The 27,319-nt window shown below is 37.2% G+C and overlaps 1 protein-coding gene across 4 annotated transcripts in view; it reads left to right on the top strand.

Moving 5' to 3' along the window:
* ATRNL1 (attractin like 1) overlaps positions 1-27,319 on the top strand; it is a 440,837-nt gene that overhangs the window by 363,753 nt on the left and 49,765 nt on the right. For all 4 annotated transcript variants that reach the window (XM_069020095.1, XM_069020098.1, XM_069020096.1 and 1 more), the window contains one exon: positions 24,887-25,001. In XM_069020095.1, the coding sequence (XP_068876196.1) occupies positions 24,887-25,001 (115 nt within the window). The remainder of the gene's footprint in view (positions 1-24,886; positions 25,002-27,319) is intronic.

Here is a 27,319-nt window from a genome sequence, read left to right on the forward strand (position 1 = left end):
AAGTTTGAAACACAGACTAAGAAAAAATCCACTTAGTTTGTGTATTTCATTGGAAGTTGAACCTGAATTTTGATAGCAAGTACTTTGGTCAATATTGTATCTTGTTAATGATCTCTGTGTTAAAGTGTGTGATTTGTTCTTTGGGCTAATGCTGCAATCAATATGTGTGAACTTGTCCATTATCTATTTGTACTGCATTATTCAAACTTAAATGCCGGGTTCTCTCTGATAATCTAAGCAGAACTCAGTAACCCTGCAGTGTTCAGTAATCTCCTTTTCCTAACTCATGTCACTCTCTTTTAATCAGATAGTCTGATTCACCCTCTTCCTCTGACATTTCAAATCCCTGGCAGTGTGCTATGTTTAGACAGTGTCATGGCATTTGCTGCAGATGACGATAGAAACGTGTGGGTTTTTTGGTGTCTCATGTTAACAGATGTGTATGGCTAGATAGTAATCAGGTTAATTAAAATGAAGTGAAATAAATCTCAGCTTGAAAGGATCGTATTCCACTGGAGCTGCTGTTGTGGCAGATACAGCAGGTGAAGCTTGGGTTGAAAAGTCCCTGCAAACGTGGGTTGTGCCAACCTAAAGCACAACATTTCATCTCCCAGCTGACAGCAGCCCAGGCTTCAATCTACAAAGCCAAGCTTCTTTTCTGGTTAGTCATAGCTCTTCATACACTGGAGAAAAAAAAACCATGCTTAAAACTGTAGTGACTCAGTACAGAAAGTTTTGTTTGGAATTGCCCCTTCATGTATTGATTTCTCTGAACATAATGGTCTGGTTGCTCTAAATCCATCTGACCTTAGTAAAGTATGGATGCAACTAATCAGGTGATGAGTACAGATTTCTCCTACTTAAGAAAGTAATGCAACATTGAAATGCACTATTCCCTGAATTCTCACACCCTGTTCTCCCAAAATAATGTTTTTGAAAAAATGAGGGAAAAAGGTCAATAGGTGTTATGTTTCTTTCCAAAGACTAAAAATTGCCCTCATCAGAATCACTTGTTAAAAGATTAAGCTTATACTGATAAAAAAGACTTGGGGAAAAAAAGTCAATGTTATTTTTTCAGTGTTCTTGCATGATTTACCAGTAAAATTTATTTGGTTGATAATATTAATGGTATGAAATATATAGGAAAACAAATAAAATTAAGAAAGGTACACATTTTGAAAAAATGTATATATATATATATATAAAATGAGCCAGGTTGGATGTTTGATGAAACATCAAGCATATGGTGACAATTTCTGCCACTGGTTACTTTATAAAGCAGGGAACTGCAGAGCAGCATCTGTTACCACCGTTTTCAAACAGAGGGACTGTGTCTATCTTTTGATGTATCCTGCATTAGAACAGCACTCTCACAAGGGTCACACTGGTACTCCCAAAAGTCCTCCATGGAACTTTTTGTATAGATTTCACTTCTCACACCAAGAATCACATATTTTAAATAAGTGGACTCTCCTGTGGGCATGGAGGTTATGGAACAATTCTGTGTAATTGCTCTAAGATATTTAAAAAAAAAAAAAAAAAAATATATATATATATATGATCTGCATTCGCATGAGACTGCACTGTGAGAGAAAGAGTAGCTAAGGCATGCTCAAGTCAATGGCAACTTATTTTTATAGCTGTTGCCAAAAGTGTTTATGTGTGTGTTTGGATGGTAAAGGAAAATATATATTGTGACTGAAAGTGGCCATCTACTGCACCACTGTTACCAAGGGATCTGAAAGCCTCTCTCATATCTCTTACAAAGCTCCATCTTTTTGCCTGCTCATTATATGTCTTAAGTGTTACTTATTCTTTTTTTTAATTCCATGCTTTTGGTTAGAAAGCAAAGCAAATTATCAGGTATTTGCACCGTAGGTAGAACAAAGCATCTGCACAGCTCTATAGAAACCCCTCAAAAAATTACTGAAACTTCCCAGCACCACACTAACATAAGTGCGCCATCCAGCAGACATAACTGACAGCTCTATAATTTTACTTTCCAACATAATGTTCTTGGAACCTCATAAAAATTCAAAATGAATTCTTGCTAACAAATCCACAATGCTATATGTAGTTATATTCTCCTCAATTGCCAGCGAGAATTCTCTTTCAAGAACGATATAAAAGTAGATGTAAAGAGGGTCAAATATCATTTAGTCTTGATAAATGTCATCAAAAAAAAAGGAAAATTGTCATTATAAATTGGATAGATACATTTCAAGCTGTACTTTGAAATTCTTACTTGGTGTCTCAAGATCAGTGATGTGCAAGTCACTGGAAAATGTGTTGGGGAGTGGTTCTAACTCTGATAGAAGTATATTAAAACACACTAATATTTCATAATAGTGGCATAAGGGGGAAATAATTGACTGTATCTTCTCATATGGGAATACCTTATAATCTAACCAGAAATCAAACATAATCATATTAATCTATATGAGATGTTTATAAGCTGTCAGAAATTAAGTCATAGGAGAATACTACTTCATAAATCAGTAAATGAGATCAGTTAAATAAAGTACTGAGAGTTTTGTAAGTGCTCATGGAGTCTACTGTGCTCTTTTTTGGCTTGCACCCTCTCTTTTTTTTTAATCCCCCTTTTAGGATTTTTCTTCTACTGGTTGAATATTTAGAAAGAGGAATATATAAAAAGTAGAATTTATGAGAGCTTCTGACATTTATGGTATTTCTGATTAACACTTTTATTAGTCTTGTCTGAAAAATAATTCATTATTTCAGCTTTTCTTTGTAGTTCTCTAAAAAGCTGCCATGATCATCAAATAGATCAGGGCATGCAATAAAAGCCATACTGCCAGTAGTAGAACATACTGTCATATAACCATTAAGACTGTTCTAAGAGCCAAAATGTTGGAACTAAAAGTATTTTTAATGACTTGAAATTGCTTGAAGTGCTTTCACAGAGCTGAAGGGTGCTGATTTATTTATCTAGTGTACTTACCTAAATTAATTTGGATAGAACTACTTTGGTTTTAATTCTCTCACAAGTGAAATTTATGGTAATATTTTTTGATAGCATACTATATAATGTCTGAAGGAAAGAGTTAAAGAGTACTGGGCTGAGAATTGTCATTAAAAAAGAAAATGTGAACAAACTGTCCAAAAAAAGTGTTAAGCAGTGCATCTTACCTGGATTACAGCAATAATTTTTAGAAGTGACCTTGCAGGAAATGCAAATGTCAGTGCTATCTTCTCTCAATCTACTTTTAATTAGTCTTTCAGCACAGCAAGTCAGTAACTCAAGTACATAAGCAGCTGTTTCAAGTAATTGTGTATCATATCCAGATGAATTAATTTATTGTTACAACTTCCTTTTTCTTTAACACACTTACTGAGAGGAAGACTTTATGATTTTGGAAAGAGATCTCTTTTCATTTCTCCATTTTCTGTTCTAGCATGTCCCAGGACAACAAAACCTTCCAGTTTTTGAGCCACTCATAACTGAAGGTTATTGTGGCAGGTTGTGCCTAATTTATTTCCCTACTTAAATGTGTCAGCATTATGCAATCTCTGCCAAAACAGCAGTACCTGGGAACCTGGTTTTAATTACAGAAAAGTGAGCAATGCCATGGAGCTCTGGAGGCACATGGTGCTTTTCCCTTGCTGTGAGCAAGCAGTGAGAGGAGTTACTTTGGCCTCTTGGTTTTCTTCATTGGTAAAGTTGAGGGGTTTTTTAGATCATGGAGGATAAAGAGCTGATGTATTTAAAAGCCTCTCCCTGGGAGGGAAGTAGCAGTCATTTTTCCTGCAAGAGACCTAGTCTTCCAGAGAAAACTGAGACAAGATGCTTAAGAGGCTGGAGATATATATCCTGCTTACATAAAATTTAACTCGCCAGCCTGTTAATCACATACTCTGTAGGAAAAGAAAGATTTCCCAGAAAAGCCATATATTTTATTAAACTAACTAATGTATTTCTGAAATAAAAAGCCAGGCCAGCTTTCAGGGAAACAAGACCTCTCAAAGTCTGAAATAAGAAATTACAGTCTTCTGATTAGATGCAGGCCATAACCAAGTTTGATTAATATAACATAAATATTTTGGTGAAATTAGCTCCTATGAGCAAAAATGCAGACTAGGTAAGGAATGTGCAGTTTGGTGTTCTTGGCTGGTTAGCAGCACCACCGTCTCTTAACACTTTCAGTCATGTGCATCAGGCTTTATCATTTACACCTTTTACCTGTGCACTTTTACTGGTGCCCCCCCAACTGCTTGAACAATAACTCTGTGAAATAAATTGAGGAAGTATTATACTCTAAAAAATACCTCAATTTGCTTTTTTCTCCTTTTTTTTTTTTTTTTTCTGGATTGTTTTTAAGGCAGATCATTGCAGTAGTGCAGCTTTAAGGGTGAATAGTTGTGCTGGGAAATCTAGCAGGGCAATGTGCTGTGGTGCAGAGATGACAAAGGTACCACCAATCCCCAGCCCAAGAGCTGAGCAGACAGTCCACAGGCAATTTTAAAGGAGATCCTGTGTTCTAAAACTGATATTTTAACTCCATGTTTTCTTCCATATGAAATATTTTACAGTAATTTTTTCACTAAAGGACCACCAGCAGGAATGGGGTGCCATAGGACATGCTGCAGAGAGGGATATATCCTTCAGCGTCCAAACGAATTCAACACTGTCATTAAAAGAGATTTTCAAACGTATCCAAAGGCCCTTAGAGCCTGAATATGTTGGGCAGGGTAGAAGGGAACTGAAGCCCAGGTCCAATAGAGCAAAAGTGTCTGTTAGGAATGAAAAATTTGAAATTAATTTGAAATTAATTTGAGTTAATGGCCTTTCTTCCATACTATTTGAAGTATTCAGTGTATCTCCTGCTCAGTATAAGAGCTATTTCATTGAAGAAAATAAGCTAAAAGGCAATATAAATTATGAGAATATTTTCTGATGCACAACATGATTGTTTGCATTCACTTGAGAGGAAGAAAAGAGAAGGGGGCTAATTGTCCTAATACATGGAAAGCAACAGCAAATCTGGAAAGCAGTCCTTCAGCACTCATTCCTTTTCATAAACTCACTCATATTTTAGCCAAGTTGATGGAATAGATTTTAAACCTCTACAAGAAGACTTGTTAACAATACAATTCTATTTGTTGCTTTGGGTTTATATTCAGTGGTTTAGAGGTTGTTTGCATTTGTGCGTTTTCTGGTTTTTCAGTTTAAGGTAGTAGTTAACAAAACTTGGATGCTGGCTAACCCTAACCTTTGTGCTTTATTGTTATGAGTGATCTTTAATCCCCCCTGTTTTTTCCTGGTTGCTGTAAACCCTGCTCTGGGGTGATGTGCTCAGGGTGGTGTGTGTGGCTGCCGGGGAGGCTGGCAGCCACCCAGCCTGTGTTTCTACAGGAGCTCAGCACAGACCCTTTGTCATTGCAGCAGTCGGCAGATGGAGGTGCCAATAGACAGAGACAGGGCTGGGGACAGGCTCCTGCTTCCTTAGGACAAAAAGCCCTCAAGCCCCTGCAGCTGAAGAAGAGGAGCACAAGCTGGCAGCTCTTCTTGAGCAGGAGAAATGCCAGTGCTGCTTCTGTGGCTTCGGTGACGAGCGCAGGGGGTTGGCCTCACAACTGCCTTGCAGTCCCTTGCCAGTAATTTTGTTCCTCTTTGTTCCCATGAGGAATGCTTTCTCTGCAGCACCTCACTTTTCCCCTTCCTCATCTGTGACACTGAGGGCACAGCTCAGCCTCTGAAGGCAGGTCACAGCTGTGTAACTTTGAACTAACGCTGCAAACCCCTCTTGTGACACAAGTATCTTGTGTGCAGTATAAAAGCAGATATGAGAGCAAAACAACCTAAATATTTACTGCTTAATCAAAGGTGAATGCTAGTCCATCGATAATAAAAAATTTCATTTAATCTATCATAAAATTCTATGTTTTATGGCATTTCTCTCCTTGGCATTGCTTTTCAGTTAGAGGCTCCCATCCATTAGTTTGCCTGAGGGACAGGGAACTCAATTCCTCCATAGGATACAAACTGATATGTTTTCAAGTAATCTCTGTAATGTACATATTCACAGATGAAATTCATCAATATTTCTTACTTCATCTTGGATTTATAACTTCAGTTGTTCCCAACATTTAAACTTCTCATAAGCTTTTTATATATTTAATTCCGTTCAGAATTTTAAAAATATTTGACATAGCTATTGAACTCATTATTGTCCTCATTTCCAAAAAAATCACTTTAATAATAGCCTGTTCACTTTTAAGAAAAGGTTCACTTTAAAGGAATAGGGTTGTTATAACCTAAGTTTATGTGCATTTTTCCCAGCATGCTACCTACTGACTTAACATTCAATACTGACTACAACTATAATTATCCTGTAAGATCTTCAGATATCAGGAACACTTAAAAGTTCCTCACACTAAAGAATTTTAAGCTTTACTAACTACTGTACATTGTCAACAAAATCAGTAGTGCACCTTCTTGTTTTATTAATTGCAGGGAAAAAAATCTGCATATAGGAGAAAAGGTGAATTACACAGCCAGTGGCCCTTACACAACAGTAACATAACTTTGGTAGTTCAGTCCTTCAAAAGAAATGGTCAAGAGCTGTTCGGGGTTTTTTTCCATCAGAGATTTTGTGAAAATTTTCTTAAAGGAAAGATAGATGTTAATGCATAAATTTTGTAGAATTACTGACGAAGTTGAAACTTCATTTCGAAAAGCACTAGGCTTTGTTTAACTCTGTATTTTTAGTATCCAGAGTTACTGAACCAGACTTTACTTAATTAATAACTATAGGATGTGAGGCAGTTCCAGTGCTGCTTTTTCTATTAACTTGCAATTTCCTCTAGGAAATGAATAAACTGGGGGGCGTGGGGGAGGGGGGAGGCATGGCTGCTGAGAATAAATGTGGCACCACCGTACATTGCCAAATTCATTTGAAAGAGTTAAAACCCATGGGTTATGAGTTGAGAAAGTTCAATTTTGTAGCTCATGGAACACATTTTGTACGAAGAACAAAAGCAGAATTTCGGAGATGAACAAGGACTGAGATTAGAAAAGCCAAAAGAGCTTTTGTAAAGGTTCATTAAGAGAGTACTCCCATATTAAAATTCACTTGGTAGTTTATCACTATCAAAGCCACAGGTACATACAATGTTGAGACGTTTCAAATACAACTCACTTTTTTTCAATGTAAACTCTATCGTTTTCATTGAATTTGCATTTTGTCACTGAAAGCAGCATCTGGAATGCTCCAGCTGATAACAATTTTGTAAGGCTTGGGCTAGACAAGAGTTACCTTTGTTTGGAACCAAAAATCTACCGGGGAAGTGTAAAACTGCTGAAGCCTGTGGCTATTTCCTGAAAGTTGTGTTAGATCTGGAGGGACTGAACCTTTCCAAACATTTTCCACATGGCTGAAGAAGGACAATACTTAATACTTGGTGCTATTTAATGAATAACTTAGTTATAATTTTACCCATTAAATTCAGGATACTGATGTTTTTATTCTGTGTTTTAAATGCTCTAATTTCTGGAGGCTATAACTTATTTATAGGGAGGTTTTGTAGTTAAGTCAGTCAATTGATTGCAGGGACTCTTAATTGAAATATCTTGTTTTCAATTGTTATCCATTAAGAATATCACTGAAGCAGCAATGTTATGTTTGAATACCTCAAACACTGTAAAATTTTCTGGGTTTTTTTCAAATTAAATATTGCAGGAATGTATTTTTCTTCCTAATATTGGTAATTTTCAGTATATCTGAATAGAACAGAACCATACTTCTGTTCCTATATAAACACCTATTGAAAGTGTACGGTGAGTTTTCCACAAGTGCTACTTTCTGTCTGTTTTTATAGTGCACATTCAGTAAATATGGTTGTTGAAACCAAAGGAATTACAGTTAGGCACTATCAGAAATCAAACCTAGGACTATATTAATCTCATGTTTGCTGCAGTGGTTAATTGAATGCTAGTACAGTTCTGTTCTGAAAACCCCCACCTACAAAATAAGTTTTTATCATCTACATGTAAATACAAGGCAATAAGAATCTCCTGTGGTGTAAACCACAGTCTCAGTGTAGTTTGTCCTTCAGCTTGTGCTCATTGAGGAATCATCCCTGCTCCCATTTTTTGTTATTAGACACCTATGGTCAGTGCCTGTGTTTGTATTTTTTGACATCCTGGGTTCATCAGTATGTGGATACCACTTATACACAGCTTAAATTAAAGATAAGTGTTATCTTTTGTTTAATTTAAGCTGTGTGTAAGTATCTAGTCGTGTACCTGAAATTATTCCTTGTTCTTGATTAACATGTGCTCGTGAGTTCATCTGAGTGTGTCTCGTTATTAAGGCTCTTTATTAAACTCACCTTTTAATTTCCTGAGTTAATTAAAGATTTCTGTTATTTTTACAATCTCCCTGGTTGTGTGATGGCAAGTGTAGTATGTTTTACTCATTTGGTTTCTTGTAATTTATCATGCTGTCAACAGAGCTGTTGAACTTTTACTTTGTGTTTAGGTATTAGTAATGAGTGACTGAAACAAATGATGTTGTAATAGCTAACGTATATTTGTAAATTATATTAAAGTGCTATCTTTATTTCATGCTGAGCGTAGGCATTGGAAGAAAAGTGATATTCCATCATTTGGGTGTTTGTCAAGAATACAGTATGATAGTGTTGGTTTAAATTTAATTGTCCTTAATTCAGAAGAGCTAACTTTATTTTTTTAACATCTATTCTTCCTGTAATAGATAATTACATCTATTTTCTTTTATGTCATATTTCTGTGTTCTGCTTTTATTATGGGATAATGGAAGAGCACCCCTTCCTCCCAGATTTTTGGGCCATGTGATGCAGCTCCTTAAAATGTTGGATATTTGGAATTTTTAGGGAAATCGTAGTGACCAAATGTAGACCCCAAAAAAAAAAAAAAATCATATATCTTAGCCTTAATTCTTCAAATTTAAAAAAAAATTTAAGCATGTAAAAATCTGTCTCTGATCATTATGTGCTGCAGAGATATTGATGGTGAATGCACTGGAAGTTATAGAGCCTTGGTACCACCAAAAAAAAGGGAATTAGAAATACATGCTGTAAAAAGACTCTCTTACTTATCAAAGGCAACCCAGACAAGAGAAATGGTGAATCTTTTGTGAAAATTATAAATTAAGTTATAAACTCTGAGAATTTTACAGTTTTCTAATTTTCAGCTTAATCCTGTGCCATGTGCTCTGGGATGACCCTGCTTGAGCAGGATCCCACTGTGGTCCCTTCCAACCTGGCCCATTCTGTGATTATGCAGTTGAATTAAGAGAAAGTGGTTTTAGATTCAAAGATTTAAAAAAAAAACAAACCAACAAACTTTTCTGAGGGGAAAAAAAATTCACATTTCTAAATGACTTCTTTTTCTTAAATGTATAATGCATTTAGAGTGGGTAATTTTGTAATGTCAGTTAGTTCTATGCTTTCTTCAGCAAGACTTGCATAGGCTGTGACATTCAGAAATTATGTGGCCTTCCTAAAGTGATATTCATTGAATGTTTTCATCTTTTATATGTGTGTGAGCAAGAGTTTGGGAGGAGTGCATCACTCACAAATGAGCAATATATGAGTTACAGATCACACCAAACGATCATCAATAAAAGCTCTGTAGATCACACTGCCATACATTATGCATATGCTACATGTTTCACAGCAGAAAAAAAAATGGAAATTAGAGACTGTGGTACGGGTTTACTTCTCATATTCTTAGATTATAAAGTTAATTCCTTCCTTTGTATCAGTCTAAATATGAAAACCCATTAGAGGTGTTGTGTGTCTTAGTGGAATGCTGTGAATCTCCCAATTAAGTTTATCCAACCTTTTAATTTCCAGCTCCTAGAACCATTAGGTAGCAGGCCCAAAAGTGCTCACTGGTGCTAAGTGAAATACTGAGTGTATATATCATGAGCTTTTAGATAAATTCCAGATCTTAAGAACTGAAAAGTGCCTTGACATTTAGAGCTGGGAAAAACTGTTACAAAACATATTTAGGTGTTTTTAAAATCAGTCTGCATCTCCCAAAGAGGAGGGGTTTTTTTGTCCTTTAAGTGTGGAACAGGTGAACAGAGGTGCAATGGATTACATCTGACACAACAGCTGTGGCGATGGTCTGTGTGGGATACGGGAGAGCGTTAATTTAATCATCTGCATGTACATGGTAATGGGAAAGAAAGACGTGATAGATGCAATATTGAAGAGCTCTGGTAACATGTTTTTAGATGATTTGATGAGTTTACTTTCAGAAGAATCTGGAAAATTGCAAAGACAAGATGCCTCGTGTTACACAATCTGTTGCAATCAATATGAAATGGATGTGCTATAACAAATCTGGATCTTGAGGGAGAGCACTGAGTCAGAGAAATGTAGAACTGCTGAAAAAGGTTAGATCTGTGACTTGTGGCTCTGCTTTCTTCCTTCATACATTTTTGTTTTCAACCTTTGGTGATTAGCAAGTTCATTTTGTGTCTTTATTTTCTTTTCAACTCCTAATGATCCTTCTTGCACCTAATTACATGCAAGTGCTGTCCAGAAAACAGTTCTATCAATTGGAGAATTAAAGACAAAATAAAGTGTGTTGAACATGAGTCACAGGGATCACTTCCTGAAATATTAGTGGAAAGCATAAAACAGTACCACTGAAATGTTAGTACTAAATCCAAATGAGTATCTGCCTCTAAAGTCATGTGTGCCAAGTTATGTGGATTCTGTCATGCTTCCTGCTCACAGGACATGGTGTGGAAAAGCAGTCACTTCCATGTGTTTTGTGCAGATGGTCCAGTATTTGTGGTCATCACACAAAATCTTTTTAGGTGGGGATTAACAGGAATGCAGGTAATACCTGTAATTTATAGTAAGGTACTGAACAGAAGAGGGAAGGATGAGAAATAGATATGATGGCAGGACTGGAAGTGCCTCAGAGTAGCTGTAATCCCTTCCATGTGATTGAGTGGCACCCTTGATGGGCTTCTGTGTGGTAAAAATGAATAATACCTCCTGACACACGTCAGTGAGTTATCTGCTTGTAAGAACAGAGAAGATGGTTTCCTTTTGTGCTAGAAATTGCTCCTAAGCATGGACAATAACAGTGTCTGTCTCTGTCATGGCTGTGAGCAGCCCATAAGAAAAGAGCTGCAGGGTGTGCATCAAGTCTTTGTGAGCATATGTGGTCCATAACAGCATGCTGGGAACAGGATGGATATAAATATAGTGTGCTTTAAGTATATAATGCCAAATATATTATAAGAAAAAAAGGCTACCCTTATTGCATTGGCACATGAAGTATCCATGTGCTCCCTGGGAGGTTGTGAGAGACTAGATTTATTGGGGAGGGTAGTTACCCTTCCTGAAGCTGCTGAGAAACTCTTGTTATCACTGCAGAGTGTACAAAGTGCTATAGTATAAAATCAGGGAGATGTGAGCTTTGAAAACAATCTTAAAGGAGACTGACCAATATGCTTATTGATTAAAAATCAAAAATATGAAAGAATTTTCTAGTGACCACTGGTATTCTGGAAGACGAGGATCTTGGCAAATGCACAGAATAATGTGCCTTTCTTTCTGGGGCTGGGGGGAAACACCTGTTTTTTATCTGAGGAAGTAATTTTATTTTTAAAGACTGGCTCACATGACTTTCATCATAGGAAATGTACGGTCTTCTTCATCCTCACTTCTTACAGCTCTGGAATACACAATTCTTAGTGCTGCTAAAGCACCTGACACCTCCTGGGAGCAACAGACACCTGCAATTTTTAAACCTTTCTCATAATAACCATGACTCAATTAGAGAGCATCCAGTGATCTGCAATCGACTGTGAGTCACTTGTCTTTTTCCAATTACTTTCTGTATACCGAGAGAAGTCAAATATTTACTGCAGAGCTGAAGGTAGCAGGAGGCCCTAACCAGCCTTTGCTACCTCACAACAAATGCTTGAGCCCTGTTATTGAGCAGGGGTTTGTTTACAGATGGTTAATTAGGGACCTAACTGAATCTTTTAGAAGGACAGATGCAAGTTGATTAACATCTTTATCATCTACATGAGTAGCCTTTAATAAGATGCTCGTACAGGAAAAAATAAAGTGATATATCCAATTAAAATCTTCAGCTTGCTCAGCAGTTCACAGAAAATTAGGAAACTCTAATGAACAAAACCAGGCAAACTGGACGAAAATTATAACTACACAAAGAAGCCTTTCATGTGAACATAAAGAAATGTTTTAAATATATTAAAAAAATATAAAAATAAGCCTCAGTGTTATAAAGATTGAATGGGTGAAATGTTAATGATGCAAATTAAGTCTGTCATTATGTATATCATCAGATACTTCTCATAACTGAAGATCGCCCAAAGATAATTTTTTTTCTTAAATGAAGAAAATTATTAATCTATGTTTTAAATTACATTGCTTATGGTACATTCATAGAAGTTTGAATAAGGACAAAACCAATGGGAATGTGAAGGGCAAAGACTGCTTGAGCGAAGAGTGTTAGCTGATAAACAGACCAAAAAAGATAGTGTTTGGAATTGCAAATTTCTACACTAGGTGATTCTGCAAAAACAAGGACTTTACAACAATCAGAACTGGAAGTCATCCAGAAATGTCACAGCAAAAAATCAGGGACAAGGAAACTGGAGAGAGTAGAAACCATTCTGGCAATTTATGATCAAAGAGAACTAAAAGACATCTATTAAATTCTTAATATATTGATGGCTCTAGAACCTTTTAGTGCAATTCATTTCAATAGACATTTGGGGAATTATGAGAAATTGCTCTGTCTGGGACTGAGGAGGTTTTCAAGAAGATTTTTCTTTCGAGGTCTTTGACATAGCTTTTATTATGCTTAAATTTTTCCTCTAACATCATATTCCAGAGATTTCTGATAGCACAAGAAGAAACAATGATATGTTTTTCGTGTATGTAGCCTACCTGCATATATGTACAATTCCATATGTTTGGGGAAAGTCAGCTTAAGTCATTGTGGCCTTAAATGGAACTTAGTCAAGCTGGGAAGTAGGAGGAAGTTGCATTTTCTTGCATGGCTCTTGTGATCCCTTGAGTGCCCCTACCCAGAGGATTTTTCTTTGGCCACATTAGGCCCAGCCATCCATAACTTCTTCTTCGTGGAGGAAGCACAAGCTACATCACAGACATGTATCCATAGATAGCTGCCCATGAAAAGACAGCCTGTACATTCTCTGCACCCTTAACCTTCCTGTAACCACAATATTTAACTCCAGTGCTTCCCTCTCTGGACATTGGTCCACCAGGACATGTGCCATGACTTCACTGCTTTCTCTGTATTCAGTCCCACACAATCACTTCCAGACTGTAGCTCCATCTCCATAAAACATGCCTGCTTTGTCTGCGACCTTTCCCCTGAATATCTTATGCCACACATTTCTCATACTTAAAATCTTTTATAAATATTTTTAATTTTATTGTTATCTTCAGCATGCCATTGCAAGAGAACAAATCACCACAACCAAAACTCTTTAACTGGCTCTTTAGCTGTGCTTTTTTGCTTAATGCTTTCCTGCTCTGGTGGTATTGTGTGTTATAATAGATGCCAGTGGCACACGCAGTCCCATACTTCTGTATATTCTTATGGAAATCTAATTGTGCTCTGATTGCATCGCTGTATTTTAAAACAGATTTGTTTTACAGTAATGAAAGGAAGGAATTCTTAATGTTACCTGAGTCAAGGCCAAGTTTTAAATTAAAAATCTGGATGGAGCTGGTATTAGGGGAAAAAATGTAATTGTCACACATCTCAAAGATAACTGAGAAGTTTCTGAAAGACTGGGGCAAAATTGTACTATTTGAACAAAAAAACAGCATAAAAAGTTAAAGGAGACTATAGCACGTGACAGTAAGTTGAGAATGAAAATGGCTTTGGAATTTTGATGGTGATAATTAGAAATTGTTACCATACCTCTCTTGAGCATATTTTTTAAATAGTAGTATCATTTTATCCTTTATAAGGACTTCTCTGTAAAAGGAAACAGAAAGGCCTCAGACTGAGAATATTCAGTGTCCACATGGTACATTAATTCTGTAATAAAATTCCTTCTAATTTCCTTGCATAGCCTTAAGTACAGTTCTCCTTTCCGTGTGTTATAAGAAGCCAGCTGCCACTTCTTAACCTCTGTTTGAAATTTGCCCTGTTGCCTGTCTATGGGAATTGAATTGTAGCAGGGGGGAGAGGTGGTTAAAATACCAGGCACAGGTTGGGCTCCAGGACTTCACCTGCCCCTTCCCACTGGCACAGGCCATGGTGCTTGCAGGTCACCCAGCAGTGACATCTGTGCCCCCTCGCTGGGGATGCACTCAGGGCCAGGGATCCTGCACTCCTGAAGCCCCCCTGTCCACACTGGAACTGGGATCCAAGTTTTCACTCTTCTGGTACGATTAACAAAGAGAGCAGCAAGTGTGAGACTTGTGGTTATGACATGACAGGCCACTGAGAGACACTTTCTGGGTGACGCACGGGCTTCACAAAGTCTACTAAGAATGAAGAATGGTTTAATTGCTAAAGAGGCTGGGGCTGGCATTTAGTAACCACTGCTGGTTTTGTGCTGCTGATCTAACCACAGGAATTAGCAGTGGGTTCCTGTTTTTCACTGTTGCTGAACAGGGAAACACTGATTTGAGTGGCTGCCCACAGGAGGGGGGAAATGAGATAGGAGTTTAGTGCTGAATGAGTACAGTGTGTGTCATTTTATGGATGGCTGGTACTGTGGTACAGTCTCTTCTAAGACCTATAGAAACCCTGTCTTGTGGTTACTATTGAAAGCAAATAACCACAAAGAAAATGTACATGTTGAAAACTTACCATGGTATGCTTACTCTGCAGCCTTGGTGCAGAGCACTGTAGTTACAGCCCAGGGTAATAAAGAAGTGTTTGTTTGGAATATTTTACAAAGCTTGGTTTCTATAGTAACAATCATCATGAATACTTTCAGCTTTAGAAATAACATCTGCCTGGTGACTGATCTCAAATCTCAACTCTTGCTGAAGTGAATAAGATCCTGCTCCTTCTGCTTATTGCTAGCCAGTGGCATTTGATACAGGGCATTTATTTCCATTGGGAAGGGGTGGGAAAAGGCAATAGGAATCAGAAAACAAGGGTAAAATATGTTATTTGCCACTTTACCCTTTAGTCACTGCTAAAATAAATCAGGGTTTACACAGAGATCAAAAGTAAATGTGTTTCACCATTCTGTTGACTGATGTACAGGACAAACATTACTCTGCTTTAGTCTTGTCAGTGATTTAAACTTTCTGCATAAGCTTAGGGGAAAGGAAATCATTTAGTTAGATATGAAAAATATATGGACAGAGTACAAATCTTCAGGGAATACAAGGCTCTGAAGGAAACTCCAATGAAAAGTTCACAAATCTGTGAATTTTCAAGGAAACTCTTTCAAAAAGGTGGTCAGTCTGCTGTGAAAATGGTATTTCTTTTGAAGAAAAGATGTTAAAATCATCATCACTGCTGCTAAATTTTCCAGTGTAAAATTTAAAATGAGAACATTTTCTGAAGCAAAAAAGCAAGTGCTTTCATGCAATAAGGATTAGGACTATAGAATTCAATGGGAATCATGATTCTTGTTGGTGGTCACTGAGTACCACTTTAATGAAGAGAATAATAAAGATATGACATAATTAGAAGTTCTTCTGTGCCATAGGAAATATGTGTGGAACAGAAGTGTGAGTTGAGCTGGGCTATATTTCCATAGCACTCATTTTTAATTAGCAATGCTTAAGAGCCTAAGCAAGCTTGGAATATGGTACCAAGGAAAAAAAAACCACTTACTTTCCATGTAAGTGGGATTCAGAAAATACTTTATACTGTAGATCTATATTGGCTTAGTAAAAATTAAACAGATTGTGTAATATTTTAAAGGAGCAGTCTTTTTTCCTCTTTTTATAGTAAAAAATCTGTCTCTTTAAAAAAAAAAGTATTCCATCAGCTATGTCGAGCTAACATAAGTAACAAGAATAGTTTCATTCATGCAAGTAATCATGTTTGCTTTAATGCAAAGTTTCTCCAAGTACTAATTCTCATGTGTCTAATTATTTGTCATATTAGATCCTGTTACTTCCATTTTTTTTGTGCATTTTCTGTGATGTTCTGAATATGAGCACAGTAAGTACTAACAATCTTGATGGGGAGCATCTTAGAAAGCAACATAAGTGATAATACTTGAGCTTATTTGCAGGATTTTTCAAGGACACTATTAAGAAATGAATAACATAGTGTCAGATTTGCAGCTGGTGTAAATCAAAATAGTTCTGCTGCTACTCAAGTGCCATGCTGATTTAAGCAGCTGATATTTAGGATTTGAATTAGTTGATAAGATTCAAGTGAAAACTACTCAATTATGCTTTCAAATTGGTGAATGGGCAGAGTAGGTGATGGAGGTCCTCGAGAGAGGGAAGCAAGACACATATCTTGCAACACCTTAGACAAGGTCTGGTTTGTGCTTTCACACTCCTGCTAACCTGTCCTCTCCCTTTTTCCCTGGCTGGCAGCAACCACTGCCAAAGCAGTTCAACACGTGCTGCTGCTACCACCAAATGACACAGCAACACCAGCCTCCCTTTTGCTTCCATCTTATACATTTTCCTGGGATAACAGAAATATTTTATTTATTGTTCCTCTTCCCGCTGCTGGAGCAGCTACGGTTGGATCCACAATGTCCACATGCAGCCACTGGGATACAAACTTCTATAAACTTGCAAATCTTAAATAGGGATCATTTGTTTCAGAATGGTTTTGGCTCTGGTGTGCACACTTTACAGCTGTCCTTGGGCCATGGCAAGGACGAGGAAAATAAAAGCTATGTCATGCTTTCAGACGTTCGTTTGTGTCCTCCCTACATTCCGTAGTCTTGATCTGTGTAAGTTGTCATGATAGAAAGGAATTTGTGATTCTGGTGCCATTAATATTTTTTTTCCTGCATTAAGAATATTGCCAAGGTTGCACTTTAATCCCTTCTGCTGACAGCTAGTTTTCACAATGTCTTGATTTAGTTCTCTTTTTTATTATTATAATTCCAGGTAGAGATGTTTTAATTTATCATTCACTAGGCATCCTGCATGTGGCCAGGAGGTTAAAAAAGAACTTGGAAAGGCATTGCTGAGGAAAAGTTCACTAACACTGTATTTTGGATGACATACAGGGTACTACTATATTTTCTTTCCAATTTTGCAAGAAATGCAAAATACAGAATAATCCTTTCAGGACACTTGCCTTTCCTAATCCTCATGTCTGGCATAGATCTCCTAAATGATGATCAAACCTTATCTTTTATGACTCTAGGGTGCTGCAGAGCTACAGCTCTGTGGTCGCAAAAGGTAAGTGTTTGTCAGAACTTCTGCCTTCTGTCTGAGTTTCATTCTCACAATGACAGATTGAAACTTTATGATCCTCCCCGGGCAAAGGACAGCCCTTCTGGGCTCCTCATGGACATTTCAAAAGTCCTGACTCAGTTTGCTTGTTACCAATGAAAGCAGCTATACTGTGCTCTTACTTAGCCCTGCCTATTACCACAGCCACACTGTCAGCCTGCAGGTGAGGCAGAATTTAAACTGTGCCTTGTACTGTATTTTTCCCAACCCTGGAAAATTAGTGGCTCTGAGGGGACCATGTCCTCTTCTGCAGGCAGTCTAGGGTAAAGTTAACCCATTGTGATATATGGGAGTGACTCTCTGCTCTTAAGTGATCAGCCTGAGCTCAAACAGTGATGGACTGTCAGTCATTCGTCCCCAGTGAAATGAGAGTTTTCATAAATGAGTCTTTAAGGCTGAATTGTAAAGGAATAATAGAATTCTCTACTTCTCATTTCTAACCCTTGGAGATCCAGCAGATATGCCCATCTGGGAAGCAAATGCCCATTAGCATCACTTCACTGCACAGCACCACTTTGACTTAGAGGTTGGCAGTCAGAAGAATTTACAGGAAGGTACCTGGGGATATATGATTCCTGGTATATGCCACAGACACAGAGTCTCAGGTGCTTTTCCCAACAGGATCTACCTGGATGCTGCCAAGGTAAATTTCTTTTCATGAACTGGATGATGGCACTGCCAGCCCTTAATCAGACTCATATAGCTTAATAGGAGAATATTCTGGAAGCTCAGGGGGATATCTCTGGCAGTAATCCAGTACAACTACTACACACACCATCCGCTCTAAGTTATGTTCAATATTTTCCATATTAACCTGAAATTACCCTCATTAATGGGCAAGATGTAACAGTAAAGTAAGACCAAGTTTATTTAACAGTATGAAGGCACGGGGAACTGCATACATGGGCATACAGATAAAGAAATGCAATTTTCCTTGCAGCCACCTCATGTTTTAACTTAGCTTCAATGTCTTGTGCTCTGTTCAGCCACTTGTGAAAATCAAGAAAGTTCCAGGATGGTGCACACTAATGTCACAGTTCAGGAAAAGCAACCTCTAGGCAGTAGGATAAAAGGTGAATAGCAAACCTGACAAGGAGTTCTTTCTGGAAACCCCACTGAAAATAAATGCATCTGCAGGTGTTTCTTGTAGCTTTGTCTTAATAAATCAGTTTTAATCAGAATGTCAATTCATAACTCTCTTGCTAATGAAATGCTACATAGTGCACTTCTTGTATTAGGTTATGAAATGAAGTCCCTTACTAGATTAACTTTGTTGCAAATAAACATAGTTCTTATAATAAAAATGACTCTTCTGAGCATAAACAGTTTGAGTAATATATACATTTAAGATCAGTACAGAACAACCATATTCTAATCAGAAAAGACTGCGTGAAAGAATGCAGTCTATCATTGTTAGAGCTGAGATAGACAGGCAAGACAATAAATTGAAGGATAACAATGCAGTTTGTGCACTGGGGCCATAATCACAGCTTGGTAATCATAATGTATTCTATTTATTGTTCATTTCCACTGTTTTTCTTATGGAAAATAATGTTCCAGTGCTGTCTGAGATTTCCATTTCTATTTTAAAACAAGGAAATTAATGATTTGTGTTCTGGAAAAACAGTGGGGCAGAATTACAATGGAAAGATAATTTGCTGTTAAAAAAGTAATGAGAAATGTTAGTGTAATTTTGGTTGGGTTGCATTTAATTATCAATAAACCCGTTGATCTCAGCTTTATTAGACATGATAGAAGTTTTCAGGGAAAACTTCTTCATTTTGAAGGTCTAGTGGAGTTGGTAGAGTCCTCCAGTAAGTTGGTGCAGTTGGATGACTCGGTCACAGAAGCAGGGCAGTTACCTCAAGTCTCTTCCAGTATAGATAGAAGAATGATGAGATAAACCAAAATGTGCACCAGCTTTTGCTGCTGTAGGTAATGTGGTTATATACCTCCCATAGGTTAGTGGGAGCTCATTAGCCAAAACTAGAAATCACTTAGAAATCCTCAGGCAAAAGGAAGTGCAGTGTAGAAACTCAGAGTGCTGAGGACACTCAGGCTCTGGGCCATTCTTGCAGGTTTAAATGAGGTGAAGCTTTCCACTCACTAATTGCAGGAGAGGAAATTTATGTGATGTATTAAATGAAAATCTTCAGTAGATGCTCAGAATTTCGGTAAAACCCTGGAGTCAAATGAAGAACTGATGTTTCCTCTGCCAGCCACAAGCAGTGTTCAGTACCCCACCCTTGTTTATTCTGTCTCAGTGTTTCCTGAAGTCTATTCTCCCTCACACAAATGATGTTTTGTGAAAGCTTTTTTTTTTGTGTGTGTGTGTGTGTTACATTATCATTAAGGCTCATTACTCATTGAAAAAACCTGGAGAAAATTGTCAAAACTTGTGGGTGGGTGGGAAGCTCATACTCAAAAGTATGTTAATGAGCGTTAATTCATTAGTTCACCCAACACTTAGAACAGGAATGTGGTGTAGCACTGATAGTCTACAGAACCAGCAGGGCTGATGGCAGGCTTTGTTTCTGGCTAAGGCCTGGCCTTAGCTCCAGTGCTCTGGAAGTGTCAGGCTCTCCTTAGGGCAGCAGCAGGTGTTGTGAAAGTGGTGGGATTTTCCTGGGAGGAGCAGATGGCGCTTCTTTCCTCTGACATTACTGCTAGGTTTGATTCTCTTGGTAAATGACCATGGAAAGGATCAGGTGGAGATAGGATGGAGGCTATCTACAGGTGGGAGTCTGCCATCTCCTTCTGCTGGCAGGATAGCTGCACAAAGGACAGTTGGAGTTTCTTCAGGAAAATGGCCAGAAAAGCCCCAACCAAAAGATATCAGTGGAATTCTGATTTTGAGAGGGCGAATTTTCTTTTCTTCCTTAGCCCTGCTGAGAGGTCTGCCTTTACTGCACTGAGAATGGTCAGAACAATCACAGCATTTGACCCTTCATCTTTAATTACAGGTCACAGTATTTCATCTCAAACATGCATTTAGTAAAAGCAAAATAGGGTAACCCAGATTCATCCCCTTACTATAAAAGCAGAGTTAATCTTTGCTTTCAACTGTAATTTAAAAGAAAGTAGCTACAAGTGCATTGTAGAAACCTAATTTGATAAGGATGTTTTGGGAACAGCTACCTCGATCAAGCTCTACATCCAGGGCAGCTGAGTGGGCATAGAAGAGCCCAAAATGTGCCTGACAGGGGGAGGTGACTTTCAGCTCTTGGGAAATTTTTCATACTGATAGTAAGATTAACAGGCTTTTGAGGCTTTTGAATTTGTGTGTAGGCATCTGAATTTGACCAAATCCAGCCTGGGTATTCAAGGGCATTTTGGAATCTGAGACTTGTGTATTGTTAATAAATCAAGTAACTCAGAAAATAACCAAAGAATTTAGGAAAAGCACCTGAAGCTGAGAGCAAATGAAGATGGGAATACTTGTAGTATAAAAGTCTGAATTTTATGTTTTCTCCTTTTCTGTATCTCTTACCTCTTCAGAGGACATAGTCTTTTTTTTTTATTTTCTCCTCTCCTCTTAAGTCTTCCACATTAAGAATCCAGAAAAACAGCTGTTTACATTCTGAGTCTGGTCCTAATCCTGTTGCAACAACAGATTTGATTGTTTATTTGCCAATTCATCTAGCTTAGTTTATGTGGAATTCACCAGATTAATGCTGTTTTAATAATATCACTAAAAACAAAGTTTAAATTGACATAATTAATTAATACAACAAAAAAGAGTAATTTGAGCTGTTTGTGAAGAAGAACTGAAGTTTTATTTATAATGAATTCTTGTAAGTACAACTAAGACCATTTTAGTTAGGAAACATTACAGTGATTAATACATAGCTGTTTGCATTTTAATACTTGATTTATATATCAGATCTGTATTTGTGCACACTGTCAAACTTTATTCTGTTCTTGTCAAAATACTTATTGCTTCTGACAGTTATAACATGCTCACATTAATCCTTAATTCCTTGATTCAATTTTCTAATTGCTTTTTTGGCATGAGTTTGGAGCCATTTATTCTTACGTGAACTATTTTTCTTATGGTATAATAATGCACTTTTAAAAATTGGATGCACCTAACTTAGAATGTTGAAGAAAATATATAGAGGGATATTACTTAGTACTGAAAATCAAAAGTTTTATAGCACTTCTGAGAGGCACCACTTCTTGGAATACAGATAGAACCAAAACACTTTATACTTTTCATCTTCCCGTATTCACAGTATTAAATATTTTCATAGATACAAATTGATGGTGAAGTTTCAGTGCATTTTGGCCAAGGAGATGCTGAACACTTAAAGCAGCTCCATGAACATCCCCTGAGTCATCGTTGTCCTGCTCTTCTCACCTCTTCAGGCCACTGCTCTCTGCTGCCCATCCCACCCACCAAGGGGGACAGAATCCACTTCCCAGCTTCTTCTTGGTCTGCACTCTTAAAGCTGATCAGCTCTCTTATTCCCAAACAGACAAATACAGTAATGCAAGATTTGCACGGCTTTTTGATACTTAAATAAATACTCCCACCTGTTTTGCTGCTTTCTTTTATAAAGCATGAATATGTCATACACTGGCATATGTTTTTCTGCCAACAATGGTAATACTGTCATCCTTTCTTTGTGTAGGAAAAAGAAAGCTAGCCTAAACTTATTTCTTACAGAAACAGAGCCAAAAGAATCTTCCCAAAGCTTAGCATTTCCTCATAAGCTCACCTTGGTAGCTGAACTTTGGCTACGTCTTTATAGGACTTTCAGAAAAAATTGTGAGAACATAGAACCTTTAATAAAAATCTAGGAACCCATGAAGATGAATCCTGATACTTATTTTCTGTGAATAAATGCATGACTACACACTTAAATTGTGGATAAAACTTTATCTATTTGGTTTTTATAGCCTGATTTAATCCCTATCCTCTCCACTTATTTCTTCTTTTGATATACTCTGGGTTACTCTCTATTCTCTCTATCAATAATAATATGTGTTCTTTGACCCTTTTATTCCTTCATAGTTTTCTGCCACGTTCTTTTTCACCTTCCCAGCTGACACACTTTCTGTCATAGTTTGTGTAAAAAAGGGAATATAGGAGTAAAAGTTTATCAAAGAAGTGTTTGTTTTTTATGTCTTCCACTGATAAAGTTTTATTAATCTGTGATTGTCATTTGAGGTTTTTGGCAAAAAATGTAAGTCACTTTCTCTACAAGGGGGAAGAAAAGAATAATTCTAGAAAGTAAATCATGGTAGCTTACTGCTCTGGGCAAACAAACTTGTGCCTTATCTCTTCCAAAAAACCCGTGGAAAATGCATGATAAATGGCACATTTCAGAGAACATGTTATGTCACTGTGAAATAACTTTGATTCATGATTATGTATTTATCTTTAAACAACTGACAAACCTTAGGGTATCTAAATTATTATCATTTGCTATATGCTACTGTGTTATTTTGCTAGGGAACCTGAAGGATGTGAGGTAAGATAAGACATCTGCTTTTGCAGTCATGATTTTTTTATAAAGAATAAATAAGCACCAAATTCTTACTGTATTTTACTTTTGGATGAAGTCCTTTGAAAAAATATTTATCAGAAATCATTTCCTCCAATTGTGTTTTGAAGAGCATTAGTATAAACTTCAAACAGAAAAGGATGGGGCCTTTTGATCAAAGGGTTTCTATTACACAACAAAAGAAAATATCAACATTTGGACTTATAATAAAGTAATCACCAAATTAAAATTCATAGTGGTAAATTTGTTCCTTCCAGTTGTGTGTTTGCATGAACTGTTCTGAATTACATTTAAAAATTAGGATTTCATTTTCTCTGTGTTTTCAAATAGTTGTTTGATTTGCTGTTGTGACCAGTCAGGAAAGAAGACTTAAAAGCTCTACTGCTTGCATTAGTAACACCAGCTGCAGCTTTTGGGGCTTTAGTGTCCTATTTCATCATTTGGTAAAGTTTTTGGTGAATGTAAGTTGTCCTTTGCTATGTCATGGCAATTTTAAATTAGATGTCATTCTTCACCCAAGTTCTTTAATGCTGTCACTTTAAAAGAATCTACAGAAATGCCTTTTAAATATGACCATGAAATTAAAAAAAAAGTATATTTATCTATTTTTCAATTTATTGCTATATTCTGTTTCCTTATCTTTACTGAGCAGTAATAAATGTCGGTTACTTGGAGGTAGAAAAATAGAAAATGATAATTGCTTTACATGATGGAAGTGCCTTTGTTTTCCTTATATCAAGTACTTTGCAGTGTATTTAACTTGGCTAAGCTATCATTTTTTCTTAGAATACTTGAATCAGTTGACATTTATGTATACATTGCATTTTGTATATAAATACAAAGTTTTCTGGCTTTGAATTTTGAATCAAAATGTCGAACTCATATTTTGCCTGGGAACATGACAGACATTTAGAAAATTTACAAACAGAAAAAGGAATAAATGCTTATGCTGATTTTGACCTAATGTTTTTAGAAATGCCTTTAGTGCTTGACTAAGTGCTTAAGCTCTCAAAAGTGAAATGCCTATCTCTGAGTGAACACAAAACTTGGAAACATGGAAATGCGGAAACATTGTAAATTTTCATCTTAGAAAATTATTATTCTGTGGCTTCTTAGACTGCTTTGCTTTTTTTCTCAGCTCCTCCTGTCCTTGGTAAATCGAAAACAGTATGGCAGCAACCATTTAGTTGAAAACTGACTGCAAATTAAATTATATATAGAGTTAATGAGAGTTTGGTAACAGCACAAACCCCCTGCCATCAAAGCCACTGCTATCATAGCTTTATATAAGATAAACCAAGGTAATAATCACACAGGCAACATTTTCAGAGAGTTTCTAAGTATATACAAATATAGTGGCACTGCACCTATTTTTTGCATATGCAAAAAGAATCAGGAAGGTTCTGCCTTGAAGACATCCTTTGCTTACCAGGACAGATAGGGAGAAGGCAGAATTCCTGGTCTGGGGACTTCAAGAGGGATTGACTAGCTGTTGGTATATAATAGATTTGCTCTCATTTCATAGTTTTGGCATTAGGCAGGCTAGGTAATGGATGCTGTTGAAACACAATTCTTTCACATGGATACTTCTTAATAGAGATGGGGAAGTTAGCTACTCTCAGATACCAGTGTGTATATCAAAAGGTTTTGCTGTTTTCTAAGCTTTAATTTGATATTACTATATTTAGTAAGCTATAAAATTCAGTAAAATGTTGTTGTCTTTATGATATTTTAGTTTATTTTTTTGTTGTTTTGTTAGATCTGCAGCGTGGGCTGTCAGAGCCCATTTTTAAATCGATTAACGTGGTTCGGACAATCTGTTTCAATGGAAAGAACCAATTAGGAAAAATATCTTCCTGCTGTTCCAGTGTGCCTTAAAATAAAAGATGCACAGGTAAAAATGGAATGGGAATCTCAAAGGTGTGTTGCTTTTCCAGGGTGCTCCTAAGCCGATTGCCATCGAGCCGTGCTCAGGAAACAGAGCCGCTGTCCTGACGGTGTTTTTGTGTCTGCCCAGGGGACCGTCGGGAGTTCCACCACCCGGGCAGTCAGGTAAGGCTGCTGTGGTGGGTGTTGTGTCTGTCTCCTTCTACACACTATGCCTGAGCAAAATCACCCTCACAGATCCAAAATAATAGCACAGCAGATGGATACGAGGAGCTGCTCAGTGAAGCTGAGGTTAAGTTTAGCCCCAGCGTTTAATTTTTCTTGGGAATTTGGTGCCATGTCCAAATAAAAAGGCCAGTGGTTAAGCCAGCCACATTTCATTAGGACTTCCTGAAGCATTACCTGTGCATGTCAATATGCTCCAACATTATCTCTCAGGGAAAAAAATTCATATACAGCCACTTCCATGGTTTCAGTTCAAGCTTCTGTAAATGAGGCTGTACAGGGAATATGAATGAGTGTTTTCACTTCAGGCTAAAATTTAGTGCAGTCTAGTTTGTACCATAAATCCCAACACTTTGCTGGCCGGGACTCAATTAAAATACTAGTATTTCCCAGAATGCCTGTCAGATAAAACCTGGAATTGTGTGAGTGAATGCTTCCATAGGCAGGTGTTCACTTTGGAAATGATCCCAGCTCATTTTAAAGTAGCACTTGCATTATCTGGAAGGACTTCTTGTGGTGATCTACCTTCTATGCTAGATCATTGTACAAAAACATTCTCATAAAATATTTCCTAAACAGGAGGTACCTACCTACACCTTTAAATTCCTTTAAGTAACTGCCCACAATGATGTAATATAACAGAGCCATGACAAGAAAGTGAAGACAGAATGTGACACTGCACATGTGACCAGTTTACTCATTCAGAATTCACTGGAGCTGGAGCCAAAGTGAGCACCTTTGTAAGGAATAGTAGATTGCATGGTATGTGCCCAAAATGCAGGAATAAACCAGAAAATATGCTTTCAGGCTAACTTTTATTATTAAGAGCCAAAAAAGATATCCTTTTAACCTTCAAAAATCCATTTAAGAGATTAAAAAGTATTGAGTAATGATGAGGGTAAACTCAGTTGACTTATGCTGGAAATAAGCTCAGCCGGGTGTTCTTCTTTTGGCCTGATCACTATCTGTTATTTATTTGGGAGTTTTAGTTCATTTTTTGAGGGCGAGGGGTGTTAAATTTTCTTCCCTCTGAGTTCTGAGATGAGGACTTAGTTCTTAAAATGCTGTTTATGGCTTGGAATATCATTTTTGGAAGTGCTATGAAAATAAAAGTGTTACTGATGCTTTGTCAAATACATTTCCTGGAAGAAATATATAAATGTAAGTGCTCTGAAGAGAGCAATGAGAGAGGAAGGATGTTTAGCTTATTCCCTGTTCATGTTTTAAGGAAATGAAAAAGAAATGAAGGTGTTTATAGTCTTGCAACAAGAAAACATTATGAAAGGAAATTAAAAGTAATTGTTGAAATTGAGGCTTAAGATGTTTTTGGGGGGAGTTTTTTTGTTGTTTTCAAATTTACCTATGATGTGCATCTTGACAGTAAAAATGTATTCATTTAGTTCCTTCATAATCAGCTTCTATTTGCCATATCAAGGAGTCTTTGAAAAGTAATTGCTGATCTTTGCTGTGTGCAAGGCATGGAAGGGATAGGTTTTATTGAAACAGGACTTGGGTTCAACAACATGTCAGCAGTGTGACTCAGCCTGTGAAAGAATACACCTCCTTTTTAAACATGTTATGTTCTGTTTTCTCCATCAGCTTCCATCAGCTTTATTTGAACTACCATTCCTCCATTTGTTATAATGGTATCTGTCAGCCATTTAGTGTTCAAAAATACGTAAATGTTTTAGTCCTACAACTTTCACTTTGTTCGGGGTCAAAAGCGAATAGAAATGCTTGAGATGTTCAACCATGCTGGGTTATCCACTAGAGTACATTAGATTATGTGGCTATAATAATTTTTTCTTGTGCATAATGAGTTTTGGCACTTGTGGATTGCTGTATGTAACCATGCCTAGGCTAGGCAGGAGCTATTATGCAAGTTTTTTGGCATACCTGTAGCTCTACTAATTCACTCCATTCCTGTCCTGCAGCACTACCTGCTGCTTCTTCCCTGGGCTGCCTGGGAGCAGGTGCTGTGAACACTGCCAAGCTTTTTGGAAATGATATGGAAACTTTGAGCAGCACACACGTTCTCGATGCAGTTGGTTCCCCTTATGACCTAAGTTAGACAAAACCACTGATACTGAGGTGGATGGAAATCATGTGCTCGGTAATTATATCTTGCCAAGTAATATTAGATTCCTCTATTACTTGCACACAGCCATTTTCCAGCTCGTTGGGATCATTCTAGGATAAAACTGACAGTGTGTCAAGCATCTTTGTTTAAATATGTCAATGATACTCTTTCCCAGTTC

The sequence above is a fragment of the Aphelocoma coerulescens genome, chromosome 6, assembly GCF_041296385.1.
Source record: "Aphelocoma coerulescens isolate FSJ_1873_10779 chromosome 6, UR_Acoe_1.0, whole genome shotgun sequence".
Taxonomy (NCBI): Eukaryota; Metazoa; Chordata; class Aves; order Passeriformes; family Corvidae; genus Aphelocoma; species Aphelocoma coerulescens.